Source organism: Notamacropus eugenii, chromosome 2, assembly GCF_028372415.1.
Source record: "Notamacropus eugenii isolate mMacEug1 chromosome 2, mMacEug1.pri_v2, whole genome shotgun sequence".
NCBI lineage: Eukaryota > Metazoa > Chordata > Mammalia > Diprotodontia > Macropodidae > Notamacropus > Notamacropus eugenii.
The window spans coordinates 538,807,682-538,821,506 of record NC_092873.1 but is presented as its reverse complement, the minus strand read 5'-3'; the positions used below and the strand labels follow the sequence as shown (position 1 = coordinate 538,821,506).

Sequence of the window (13,825 nt, the reverse complement as noted above, 5' to 3'; positions counted from 1 at the left end):
TTCTTTAGTCATGTGTCTGGGTTGTTAGCACACGGAGGAGATACCGTGGGTTTGGGGGCATGTGATACTGATCTGCAGTGCAGAGCAGGGCTTGATTTTAATGGGCTCCCAATCATTCATGTGCTGCTCAGTTAGATGTAATCTGGAAAACAGACTGGAGGCTTGGCAGCGCCAACTGTGCCAAGGACACTGGAGAGCTGTCTTGGGCTGTTGGGGCACCAGTGGTTTCAGTGGCTTTGCAGACCCCGGGGACCTGGCTGGGAGGGGTGTTCCTCCCCCACCCGAGGAGTCATCAGATGGTCATTGTTGGGTTAACTCTGGGCTTGCATGACATGGGCTTCTCAGTAATTACTTCCTTTCTTTCTAAACTATGGCTTGTGAAATGGGTAGCTTTTAGTTTTTCCATGCAAAAATTTAGATGCCCAGTGGTCACATAAGTTTTGTTTGTGGATAAGGCATGTGCATTGGGCAGCAAGGTGACACTCATAGTGCACAGAGCACTGGTTGTGGAGTCAGAAAGACTTATCTTCGTGAGTTCAAATCCAGCCTCACTTAGTAGCGGTGTGACCTTGGACATGTCACTGAACCCTGTTTGTCTCCAATTCCTTATCTGTAAAATGAGCTGGAGAAGGAAAGGCCAACCGCTCCAGTATATTTGCCAAGAAAACCCCCAGAAATGGGGTCTCAGAGTTGGACAACAAAGATTTTTTTAAGCCAAAACTGGCATTGCAGTAAGAGCACTTGATTTGTCATCACAGGCCTGGTCACTTGCTACTTTGAGCCTCAGTTTCCTCATCTGTAAAATGAAGAGGTTGGAGTACATGGCCTCCAGGGTGTCCCTTCTTGCTCTCAGTTCCAGTAATTTTCTTCAGGGGGTAAATCTGCCTAACTAATCTCATGCTTCCTTATTGGTACCTGGTGGCTTCATGGTTATGTGTGGCTTGCTTAGTAGGAATCTGAAATTGCAATCGTAAGCTAAACTCCATGTATAGGGCGGCCTCGGTAGAAAGGGGAGCCGGTCCCATGGCTGTGTGGGACATCGTAGAACAGGGGCTCAGCTTCCTTGCCCTGGAGGCTGTGGTCAGAGCAGCGTCAGCCAACGTACATCTGCATCGTGAGGAGTATAGTACATTGTGTTCTCTGTGTATGGGATGCGTTTCTCATTGGTTGTCATATGTGTTGACAGGAGAGCAGTTCAGGTTTACACACCTTCAGCTATGGCAAGTGAAAGGCGATCCCTGGCCTTGTTAGTTTTGTGTTTGTGGCTTGGTTTTCAATGGAACCGATGACCAGTGGAACAGAGAGTAGCAGAGGGGCAGGCACAGCCACATCTTGGGAGCCTGATGAAGTCTTGGCATCACTTGGGATTTTGGCGGCTAAGCATGAAGGGTGTGCACTTTGGGAGCATCCCCTCCATTTTTAATCAAGTGTGCAGTACTTCGTGCTTCATTGCCAAGCTTGGCCATGCTGTTGTATACCTCTTGGACTCCCTCTCCTTCCCCTCCTCTGGCCTCTCCCTGTTTCGTGGCTGCATTGAGGCTCTGGCACTTGGAGGCGTTACAGGAGAAACGCCTCATTTGTGAGGCTTGTGTACATTAACAGGTGCTGCCAACGTTGGCAAAGATAGTTGCACATTACGTTTCTCTTGTTGGTTTTTTGTTTTCCAGACTGATATAGGGCTTCCATTTCCACAGAGAGTTGTCCAATTGCCAGAGATTGTGTGGGACCAATATACCAACAGCCTTGGAAACTTTGAACGAGAATTTAAAAACCGCAAACGCAATACTCGGAGGGTGAAGTTGGTTTTTGACAAAGGTAAGTCATCGTCAGTATCAACACTCTTTTAAGTGGAAGCTCTCATATTGAATTTTGATTGAATAATTCTCTATTATGATATTTTTTGTAGTAGGTTTACCTGCCAGACCAAAAAGTCCGTTAGATTCTAAAAAGGAGGGGGAGACCTTTTCCTATTCTGTGCTGCCTTTAAGTGACGGTCCAGAAGGTTCCAGCAGCCGGCCTCAGGTAAAGGAAAGACATGGGGGTGATTTTCTTAAAAAGCACTTCGAAATTGTTAATTGGATAAAACTTTTCTCTGGGTTGGATTCTTACTAAAATTCCACCACTCTTCACCTTGATTCTCACTTCTCTGGGGATTTGCCACAGTCTAGGAAATGTGCAGTTTGGGGTCTGCCTCAGCAGGCCTCATGAGGACTGTCTGGAGTGGGCTGAAGGGAGGCTCGCACCGCTGATGGTGCCTTCCTGCCCTGGAAATCCTGCCTTTCTCCCAAACCATGGCATCACCCTTGCCTCCTCTCAGTTAGAAGGTCTCTGGTAATGGATGGGTCACCGTCATTCCCTTCCTTCCCTGTTTTCTCTCTGACCAGATGATAAGAGGCCGACTGTGCGACGAGACCAAACCAGAGACGTTTAATCAGCTCTGGACTGTGGAGGAGCAGGTAATGGGGTGCCCTTGTCAGTCCCTGTCCCCCTGGCCAGTGAAGTGGACACATACCCGGGGAAAGGAGGAGGCTCCTGGCCTCTGTGACAAACACATGCACTCATCTGCTTTCTCTAGAAAAAGCTGGAGCAACTCCTCTTGAAGTACCCTCCTGAGGAGGTTGAGTCTCGACGCTGGCAGAAGATCGCCGATGAGCTGGGAAACAGGACGGCCAAGCAGGTGATGGGTACAGCTGTCTACCCTGGTGGGGCTGTGGTAGCTGTCCTGAGGCATCTGGGTAAACTGTGGTGGGGGGACGCACATAGAGGGGAAGTGGAGGATTGGTGTTGGTCACTTCGCAGTATGGCCACATCCTCCGAGGCATCTGCTGAATGCTCGGGCACTGTGGGCACACACAGATGCATCACACATACCAGCACATTCATACCCTGCCATGTACACTGCATGCGCGCTTACACACACACACACACACACACACACACACACACACACACACACACACACACACACACACACACACACACACACACACACACACACACACACACACACACAGCTTTTCCCCATAACTCTCTTTTAGAGGAACTCCTGGTGGGTGGCCTGTTGTAGCCTGTCACCCCCACCATGTGTTTTCGGGGGTGCTCTGTGCTGTCTCCCCACCTGACCACCATAGGGGTGGGGCCCAGGCCTGGGAAGATGCATTCTCTATAAGAGTTGCCAGGACTTGGCCTGCCAGGATGTCTCAGAGACAGGGCTTGAACCTAGGGCTTCCAGGGATCCAGGCCAGCTGTATCCTAGGTGCACAGTAGGGGGCAAGTGCCAGCATTCACGAAGACCTCACCTTCTACAACAGAGGTGCTGTGCCTTTTCTGTGGCCATCCTCCAACATGAAGTAAATATTCAGGGTGACAAATGGAGCCAGTTCTGTTGGCATCAGACTAGTCAGACAAGCCCACCCTGGAGCCCAGCTGATGAGCCCCTTCTCCAGGGGAATCCCCCTCCAAGGATCTTGGAGAAGATCCAGCAGATGTCCAACATGGCTTTCATGGGTTTTTGGTTTGGTCCTGACATCCAATCAAAACATGCTCCTACCTAAAGAATGTGGATTTGTAGTTTTCTAAGTCAGTCTGTTTCTCTTTGAGTTTGCCATGCTTGGTGTAGGGAACTCCTAGTATGGAGACTCCCCCTCACAGGGCAGAGTAGTACCTCTCCTGCGAGTCTCGTCCATCTTCCCCCTCCATAGCCATCTTGCCTCTCCACTTTATTCTTCAGTAGAACAACTTAAGACAAATTGAAGTGTTTAGATTTGTGAGCTCTGCTACCTAAGGGGATAATTTTGATTTTTTATTTCCCTTAGGTTGCTAGCCGAGTGCAAAAGTATTTTATAAAGCTGACTAAAGCTGGCATCCCAGTTCCAGGCAGGACGCCAAACTTGTATATGTACTCCAAAAAGGTAAAGCCCTGCACTTCAGAAGTCACTTACTGGGCAGGGACGCTTTTCTCAGACTCCAGTTTAGGAAAATGTCAAGCTTCATTGAATTTTACCCAAATGCAGTAGGTGCTATTTCAGAAGGGTATTCCATGAGCTGCTGAACTTATAAATAAGTGCTCTTTGATGTAAAAACCCAGCCAGAGACCCCTTGTGCCAAGCTGTAAAAGGCATGGTGGGACCCTTCCACCGTTGGCTATCCTCCTTCTTTGGGCTTGGCTCTTTCTGAGATTTCCCAGCAAAGGGGTCCTTCCCTTTTAGCCATGGGGTGGGACTCCCTCAGAGCTCAGGGTTCCATTCCAACACCTTGCAAATTCGGGGGCGGGGTGAAGGTTGAAGCCAAGAAGCTTGCTGCAGTCCCTTGGCCCAGCCCTAAAGCTCCTGCTCTGAAAGCTGTACTATCTACAAGCCACTCATTGTGGGGAACATGGAGGATGAGAACTCAGGTCACAAGGTCTAAAAGGAACCTCATTTGTATGGGCTGGAGACAGGTCAATGTGGGGATTCATCCCCCTGTCAGGATACCCTGGCGGCCATCCCCCTGTGCCCAGGTGCAGGTGCTCCCTCCCTTCCCCTCCTGCTTTGGGTGGGGCCTGAAGCCCCCCTGGAACCAGTTCTTCCTGTCTCTGAGGCCTTAGTGGAGCTTATAAGTTCCCTTCTTAGTCCTCATAGGTCTTATTTCATGAGATGAAAACTTTGTGGAAACGTTTCTCTCTTGTAGTGTGGACCACCATGAGTGTCCCAGCACAGCAGGATCTATCACTCCCTGAGGTCTGTTCTAGGCCACCCACCTCTCACTGCACTAGGTCCTGGTGGATGATTTTATGGGGATCAGTCCTCTCTGTTCTCAGCTTTGTATTTGCATCTCCTGACCCCACCCCTTTTCCCCCCAGGCTGCTTGGCCATTTTCATTTTCTCCAGCAGTTTCAGACCTATTTCTGTTTAAATGTCACGTCCAGAACAGTCTATACTGTTCCTAGTATAAACATGGCTGTTACTGTGGCCAAGTGGAGGATGGTGATTTGTTTTGTTTCCACCACCCTTGACAAGGCCCAGCAATGTCTCCTAGATCCACCATTGTGTAGAAGACATAGCCTGGGAGTGGGGAATACAAGGATTTGTCCTGGGAAGTCTCGATTCAGTCAGAGGGCTGCACTCAAGGGCCTAGAGGGCCACACGAGGTCCCAGGTTCCCCACCTCTGACATAGCTGGTCACCCACTGCCATATACGCATAGTATATTGAAGCTCCTTTGCTGCTATTGGCTGGGCAGCTTTCCGTGCCTGGGGTCTACAAGTACCAAGAGTCTGAGTGTGGAAAGGCTCGCTACAAAGGATTCACCATTTCAGTGTTTGGGGTTGGGGGAGGGGGCGTGGGGGTGTAACAGAAGGACCTTGCTGTCCTCTCCAAAAGTTTGAGTAACAGAAAAGCTAGAGTTACTCCCTGGGGTCTGCAGATGGCGCCGTTGCCAGCCGTAGTGACTTTTGTCACTGGACTTTGGAGAGAGTGAGACTGAAGCCTTCGCCTCATCACCCTGTGGCGTCATTGATTTGCTTCAAAAACCACCTCCTTGTACTGTGACTGGTCAAGGATGTCTTGTTCCCAATGTTTGCCAGTCTCACTGTTGCTTTATAACTTCAGAGTGCTCAGAATCATGGGTAGTAAGCTCTGACCTTGGCATTCATCTGAACTTGCCCCCTTTGGTCCCTGACAGCTTTCTGGCTGCCTTTTCTATGTTCACTGCAGTTAGGCATGGGTTCATGTGTTTTGGTTTGTCAATAATTCATCCATTTCCTATGCGTATCAGGGAAGGCTGGCTACTTCACGCCAAAACTGAAGAGTCAGCCATGATCCCAGCCAGATCCCTACTACTCTGGGCACAGAGGAGGGTGCACTGGGGGTTCCATCAACACATGCTCATGAATGGTGGGGATGCCACCCATCAGAAAGAGAAGTGGAGGGCATCAGTTGCAGCCTATTTTGGACATGTTTATTCATGTTCTTGCCTTGTCCTTATGAAATTTGTATTTTCTGATACAGTCTTCAACAAGCAGACGACAGCACCCCCTTAACAAACACCTCTTTAAGCCTTCCACGTTCATGACCTCCCACGAGCCTCCAGTGTACATGGATGAGGATGATGACGGGGCCAGTTTCCATAGCCACACAGACCCTGCAGCAGAGGAGGCCTCGGTAGGTGCCTTCTTCCTCTCTTTTTGGGGGGTTGCTGTGGACATGGTGACCCCTGCAGAGGATGTAGACCCTTCCTCCTCTGGGGGGGGGGATGGTTTTGTCATCAACAAGATAATTTGAGGTTCTTCCCTGTGGTAAAGAGAGGGATAGAGAGAGAGAGCTGACTTCCCTGTGATGGCTTGTCACAGGATTTCCTGGGCATAATTCAGTGTGGTAGGAACCTCAGAGGTTTTAGGGCAGCCTTCCTGTCCAGATGTCACATTCTTGGAATTCAGTGGGATTAACCAAGGTGATGCATAACCAGCAGCCTTGTAAAGGCAGGGAGAGGCCCAATACTGCTGTCCTGGGATAGACCCTGATTCTTTGGTGGGGACTCCCCCAGTCCCTCTGTGTTTGACCTGACTCTTCTCTGGAGAACTGGCATAATGCTGTGGCAGCCTTGTGGGCTCTCTATGATCCCTGATGGGGCTCAGAGCAGGGGTGTTGCACTCAAGGAGTGTAATAACCCTGGGGACTGCAGATGAACTCAGAAAGCTACAAACTAATATTGTTTCTGTTGGAGTAAACGTTCCCCAGGAACATTGTAATCTTGTTTTGGACCCCACAGCCTTTGCTGGCCACATGTGTCCTTGATAAGATATGCCACCTTCTTTAAAACCACTCCAGCCCTTTCCATTTACCGCTCTTCGATTCCAAATTTGGAGTGTGTAGCACCAGCGCCATGAATATGTTGGCACAATTCTGAATTTCGAAATGCAACAGACTTTCCATGTGGAAGGTAGAACCAAAACATTTATTTAGACACTGGAAAGCCTAATCCATCACAGCAACAAAGAAATCCCTCCTAGTAACTGAGAAGTCCATTCACATCGTCATGCCCTCCCAATCCCAGCTACCTGCCTTCTCTTCCTTCCTCTCAGCTCAGCTGTTCTCCAGCCATGCCTTTTCTTGTTCCACTCACTCAGCAAGCTCCTCCTACCACAGGCTTCATGTGATTCAGGCTTCCATGTTACTTAAGCAGATCACATGGGCCTGTTAATGGATGGGAAAGATCTTCTCATTTAAATTACCATTAAAAATACATTCACAGTACAAGGTGTTGAGGAAAGGAAAAAAGGGAGAGCCAAGTGTCAGTGAGAAAAAAAATTCACTTTGCCGTCTTCTTACACCTGAAGCTATTTGATATGGTTTGAAATGTGTTCTTCTCATATAGTCCCAGCTGTGGTTTGGAAGGCCATTCTTGCCATTGGCAGGGTTTTGTTTTGATTTGTCACTTGCAGCATCATTGTGAAGAAGCCTTTTTACATTCACTTATGCTGAAGGCAAATAACTGACCATGGCGGGGAAAGGAGAGAAGGTAGAAGGACAGAGAGAGAAGAGAGTGACGGAGAAAAGGAGAGAGAGGGAGAGACTTGCCACTTGGAAGAAAAGCTTGTGGTACTGACACCATTGGTACCCCACATCATAGTAATAGGTGAATCATATTAGAGTCTCCTCTTAATGTCAAAAAAGAGCAACTGTTGTTGACTCAGTGAAAATGAACTCCAAATTAGCCATCTGTACCCAGAAATTGCTTGTCCTGTTCTCAAGCTGGTACAAATCTCATTATTGTGAACGGTCTCATAAAGTGCTTCAGTGCGAGTTACCCAGCTCTGGGGTCCAACCCTGTCCCTGGACCGCATGGATTCCCCATAGGATAGTTTGTCTCAGTGACAAACTGAGCTGTATGGAGCACCTACTGTGTGCTCAGCATGTGGGGCAAGGGGCGAGGCGGGGCTGGTGTGGGAATTTCAGTAGAGTGAAGGAACAATGAGATGCTAAATAGATAAGGTCTCTAAGCATAGATGAGTTTGGGTGGAGAAGGACTAGGATTGGTCTGGAAGTTTACACAGAAGGAGAAAACATTGTATGATTTTACCTGAGGAATGAAGGCCTGGTGGGCGATTTGACAGTAAAGATTAGGGCTATTCTGACTGTCCGTCTGTTTATTTGCTCATTCATTTATTCATTTCTGCCTCACTGAAGACATGACTGAAGTTGACTCCTGCCTCATGTAAATATAAAGACTTGGTCCACACCCAGGGACGTCCGTTATACTTAGCTTTGCAGGGGCATCCGTTAGCCTCACAGCAGAGAGTGTCTCCACTAAAAGGTCTTTTTTTAAAAAATAAGTTTTTATTGATGCCTTTTGGTTTTCCTTTTCTTAGAATTTTCCCCAGCACCCTTCTCTCAGCCCCCCTAGAAAGCTGTGCCCTATAACAAATATTTTTTAAAGATTAAAAAAAGAAAAAGAAGAGAAAAAATGAGCAAATGTATCAATACGTTTTCATAAATTGACAGTGTCTGAAAGAATGTGCTGTGTAGCCGATCGAGGGCCCTGCCCTTTTGCAAAGGAGTGGGATCGCAGGGTCTTGAGGCACTTCTGCCACGTCCCCTCTTAGTTGTCCTGGAGGTGGTTCCTTCCATGCCCACAGTGGTGGCCGCTGCCTTTTGTCTCCCAGACTCTCTGTCTTCATTGCACACCCCATTTCTAGAGCACAGAGATATTCTGTTTGGTGTCCTCAGGGTAGGAGCCCAGTAATAGGATCACTGGGTCAGAGGCTGTGGACATTTGGGGCACTTGATGCACAAAATGTTCTTAGTGATCCGCAGCTCCACCAACAATGCACAGGTGTGCCTTTCTTCCCACAGCCCCTCCAACCTGCTCTTCCCATCTTTTGTGGCTGTGAGGTTGTTCCAGTTTGCATGTCTCTTATTAATGATTTGGAGCAGGGTTTCATGTGGTTGTGAGAACTGTGAGTTTGTGTTCTTTGACCAGTTATCTCATGGAGGGAGAGTGGCTTTGGTCGTGCTTCGGTGGGTGGGAAGGGGATCTGATTTGAGAAATTGGAAACCTCTTCCTTGTTGGCAGCTGGTTCGTGTCCAGTCTTTCCCTTGGGGAGGTGTGGGTGCTGCTGGTCTATGTGTACTGCGTTGTCATGAACATTTTTGTGGAAAGTTATTTTTCTTTGAAATGTGAATATTTTCTCCTGTTTGAAGACTAGTGAGCAGGGAAACCTCTCTCCTCTGAGGTCATTCAGTGTTCTTTATCCTCTGTGCTAGAAAAGTAAAGGAGTTTCACTGTTTGGGTCACCTCCACGGCCTTGGTGTGGGCAGACTCCCAGATGCTCCTCGTCCTGGCCCATTCTCTCTTTATGCTCATTTGCATGGTCTGGGTCCCAGTGATGGTCATCCTCATCAGGTGCTGTGAAGCAAAGCTTCCTGCTGGCACCCTCTGACACAGGAGGAAGTGTAGACAAGCCCCTTTGCTGAAGAATTCTTAGGACTCATTTTAAAAAGAGAGATGGCATAATCGATGTAAAAACAATTTCAGGTTCAGCAGTGCCACATGAGTGCACTCGATTCTGTATCTGTATTTCTTAAACCTGCCTTTACATATAATGACTGTTTGGGCCCCTCAGGCCAGACCCTCGTAGACTTGGGGTCTGTTTTCTGGTGGACGTGAGACTGCATCTCCCATTGTGGGGACAGGAAAAGGCCATATGTCGCCTTAGGCATTCAGCAGCCAAGGGGGAGGAATCAGGCACGCCTGGGGTTCACCTTGTTCCCCAAGAAGAATGCCTGGCACAGAGGCCAGGAGGCTGCCCTGGGTCGGTCAGGGGCCACCCCCTTCAGGCCCTGGGAGGGGGCAAAGTGGCTTTTCATGCGAGTCCTTGCTCCAGCTTGACTGGGCCCGCTCACTGTTGTCTGGGTGGCTCTCCTCAGGATGAAGAAAGCATTCCTGTCCCGTGCCGGGAGTTACCTGAGTACAAGGAGCTGCTGGAGCTAAAGAAACTGAAGAAGAAGAAACTACAGCAGATGCAGGCAGAGGGTGGCTTTGTGCAGCATGCGGGCTTCAAGGTGCATGATTGGAGTCCCTCAGCTGCTGGAGAGGAGCTTCAGGCAGGGTCCGCCTAGCCCTGAGAAGCTGAGCCTCAAAGATGGTGCTCTGGGTGGAGTTTGTAGGACATGGGGGGACTGGAGGGGTCAGGAAGGGCAGGGGTTGTGTTCTCTAATCCTAGGGACTGGGGGCAGCTCCCTAGTGACCAACTTAGGATGAGCCCAACCTTTGGAGGGTTGGAGCGATAGGCCCTTGGTCAGTCTGCTGCACTAAACTGGAAGGTGCCATGGTTGGCATTTCTTATCCAAACTAGGAAGTCTTCTCTTGGAAAGAGCCCCGTGCCTCAAGGGGCCATGGGTCTGACTGGCGCCACCCTACTGGATGGCTTGTGGCTTTTAGAAGAAGAATATGTATTAGCTTGTTCAGGGAACTTAGTTATCTAGGGGTGACTGCAGCAGTGCTTGCAAGCCCTCCTCCAGGAGTACTTTCCGTCTGTGCAGAAGACTGAGGAGGGGCCTCAAGTCATTTCCTCCAAGGCAGAAAATGGGGCGCAGTCACCCACATCTATCCACCCACACACACAGCAGAGCTGGTGTTAGAACAGGGGCTGGCCATCCCCTGCCCACATTGGGCATCCTGCCTACAACAGAGCTAAGACCCAGCCCTCTGCTGCCATGGACAGGGCTTTGTCACCCTAGTCCAAGAGCGTTTCTTCTGCCCTGCTGACACCCTGCTCCTTTGCCCAGTTCTCCTCCGTGTTCTTGGAGCCAGCGTGCCAGAGACTCTTTGGGAGATTGAGTTTCTGCCCCCTGGGCCCAGAGTCCCTCTCGGCCCCTCCCTGCAGGGTGTGGAGACTTGAAGTTGGGGGTGTGCAGTCTGGGTGCAGTTTCCTAACAGGAAGGGGTGAGGCCCCCCTGGGGGGTGCCCCTTGAGCTTCCCTCTTTGGCTTCGCTCTCCCCTCCTGACTTCCTCGGCTGGGTCCTGCATTCCCTCTCCTTCCCTCCGCAGTGGGTGTGTGTGGCCCATGAGCCCTGAATGGGCCCCTGACCCTGTCTGTCCTGACTTCCTTCTAGTGTGATAACTGTGGAATGGAGCCCATTCAGGGCATTCGGTGGCACTGCCAGGATTGTCCCCCAGAAATGTCCCTGGACTTCTGTGACTCCTGTTCAGACTGGTGAGTGACGCCCAGGCTTGGTACCTTTTTGTGGCCATGACCAAAACCTCAGAAGGAGAAATGTTGCATGAAATGCAGCCTGTTGTGTTGGGACATGTCATAGATTTCTACCCTGGCGCTGCCAAGGCGCACAGCTGAGTCAGGAAGACCTGAGTTCAAATCCAGTCTCAGACACATCCTAGCTTCAGGACGAAGACATCTCCCTCAGTTTGCTTATCTGTATAATGGGGATAATAAGGGCACCTCCCCACCCCCCACCACAGGTTGTTGTGAGGATCAGATGAGAGTATGTTTAATAAATGCTCGTCTCATTCCAGCAGCCTTCAGATGGTGTTTTAAGGTGTGCACTTTTCATGTGTTTGAGTTACATTTATATGGTGCAGAAAAGCTCTCAATACAGGTCCAGACACACCTTTTTTCTGTGTTTTTATTTTTCTTGCCTTTTTTTTTTTTTTTTAAAAGACATGACTAATGTGAGAAATAGGTTTTGCATGACCTCACATGTGTATGCTGTGGGTAGAAGAGGCACTGAAGGTAGAGAACTGGTAACTCTATTTTTTAAAAATGAATTTAAAAATTTTTTTTTTAACTAACCAACCAGGGTCTGATTCTGTCATGTCGACTCAGGATGTTTGGCTATTTGGATTGAATTGCCTCATGGAGAAAAAGGCCCACATGGACATGGGGGTGGGGAGGGGAGCGCCACATCATGGACTTGGGGCATGCCCATGAGGATGCCCTCTCAGACATGCAGGTTGACGGCCATGTGTTGTGTGTGGTTTTTTTCAGCCTCCATGAGACCGACTTCCACAAGGAAGATCACCAGCTAGAGCCCGTTTACCGGGCAGAGACTTTCTTAGACAGAGACTACTGCGTGTCCCAGGGCACCAGCTACAGTTACCTGGACCCAAACTACTTCCCAGCCAACAGATGACATGGGAGAGACCCTGGGCCACGCTCCTCTTCCACACATAGCCATGGTACCGGCGTTCTCTCAGCTTTCCCTGAAAGGACACTGCGGTGCGCGCTCCCCAGGGGTCTCACCACCTGTTGGGACCGCCGACTGGCCACATGCACGTGCCTCCTGTGCACATCTCCCTGTCTCGGGGCCCTGTTGGTGGCCGTCTCCAGGGGTAAGCCCCCATCGAGGAGAGACCATCCCAAAGGCTTCAGACCAGGTCACAGCGATGGTATTGAGAAGACAGAGTATTTATAGAAAGACCATTTCTAGGCTACAGCTTTGTTGGGAGGACAGTTTTCACCAATGATGGTATTTGCTTTTAGGATCTCTTCTCACCAACGTGTCCCTGCCCCGTCCAGTCGGCGCTGCTTCCTTCACCACAGTGACTGGTCCTTTGAACTGTCCTCCTCCCTTCCCAACAGTGAAGCACTACCAGAGGCCCGTGCGGCGTCACCTCTGTGACCGGCTCGTGGTCGCGGTGCGTGAGTGTGATCCGGTTGTCCCTCAGATCTATTTTTTAAATGTCATGTTCTATACGATTGATCATGTGATGTGTACAAACTATGGTGAAAGTGCCAGTGGTAGTAACTGTGTCCAGTCTCTAATGCTCCACATTAACTCCTTGAAAATGCACAGCCTCTGCCTCTGTGTTTGGAGTTGTCCGTGCAACTCAGCAAAGAAAACTGCCTAATAGAGAATCATCTGTATGGTAACACCCCCCTCTTTTGTAGCCTGCCCCGATCCATGAAAGATTGTATTTTTATTACTATTTAAGCAAGTGATTACACTTCGTCTGCGCAGTGAGCGAGGGTTCACATGCCTCCTTTTATACTGCTGGATTTTGTTGTGCATCATTTAAGACGTTTTGTATGTTTCTTCTTATCTGTGTATACTGTCTGTTCTTAAATAATGTTCATTTGTCAAGAGAACTGTGAGAAATAAACTATGTGGATACTGTCTGTTTATAGTAGAGAGTGGTTGTGGTGGCTTCCTTCTATGCGGATTTCCACCATTTTTACAGTGAGCACATACCCCTCCTTGTACAAGAGACATGGTGATCACTTTGGGCTGCATTATGCCAGCTCCAGACAATTCTCTAAACTATACCCATGTGAGTCTTTCAAGGGAAACGGTTTCTCAGAGATTCAAAGAAAATAAGTAGGATTGGTGCTGTTGGATTTTTTTGGTCATGTAAAGATGAGGTTGTACGGTTTTACTGTAACTTGGTTCTGAGAAAATTTCACGTGAATATTTAATACATCAGCTAGCTAGTTTTATTTGCTTGAAAGTCATAACCCACGTGGAAATGGGTTAGAGTCTAAAATTAATTGGCTAGAATGTGTGAGTAGAATTTTAAGGCTATTCCTGTTCTTTTGAAAATTTGTTAAAGATTCACATGGAAATTATCCCTTATTTCACTTTCTGTTTTAAATGAACAAAAGTGATAGCACCCAGTTGTAAACACCATCAACAAAATGAGTTTTTCATTATGTTAAATAAAAATTGTGGAGTGTGCATGTGCATGCGTGTGTGCATGCGTGTGTGTGCGTGCGTGCGTGCGTGTGTGTAGCCACTCACTATTGTTGACAGGAAACAGACCCAGAATTTAACCCATCATCCCATGCGTTTCTAGCATTCATTCCGACATGCCCCCTAAAACCCACATACTCA

The 13,825-nt window shown here is 48.8% G+C and overlaps 1 protein-coding gene across 11 annotated transcripts in view; it reads left to right on the top strand.

The window, feature by feature from the left end:
• The window catches only part of ZZZ3 (zinc finger ZZ-type containing 3), a 91,125-nt gene extending 78,001 nt beyond the window's left edge, over positions 1-13,124 (top strand). For 7 of the 11 annotated variants that reach the window (XM_072649894.1, XM_072649901.1, XM_072649903.1 and 4 more), the window contains 9 exons: positions 1,668-1,815; positions 1,907-2,022; positions 2,385-2,456; positions 2,576-2,677; positions 3,816-3,911; positions 5,987-6,139; positions 9,905-10,039; positions 11,093-11,193; positions 11,983-13,124. In XM_072649894.1, coding sequence (XP_072505995.1) covers positions 1,668-1,815; positions 1,907-2,022; positions 2,385-2,456; positions 2,576-2,677; positions 3,816-3,911; positions 5,987-6,139; positions 9,905-10,039; positions 11,093-11,193; positions 11,983-12,127 — 1,068 coding nt within the window. In that variant the 3' untranslated portion in view covers positions 12,128-13,124. The remainder of the gene's footprint in view (positions 1-1,667; positions 1,816-1,906; positions 2,023-2,384; positions 2,457-2,575; positions 2,678-3,815; positions 3,912-5,986; positions 6,140-9,904; positions 10,040-11,092; positions 11,194-11,982) is intronic. The other 4 variants (XM_072649898.1, XM_072649899.1, XR_011975910.1 and 1 more) reach the window with 3 other exon arrangements.
• The last annotated feature ends 701 nt before the right edge of the window (positions 13,125-13,825 follow it).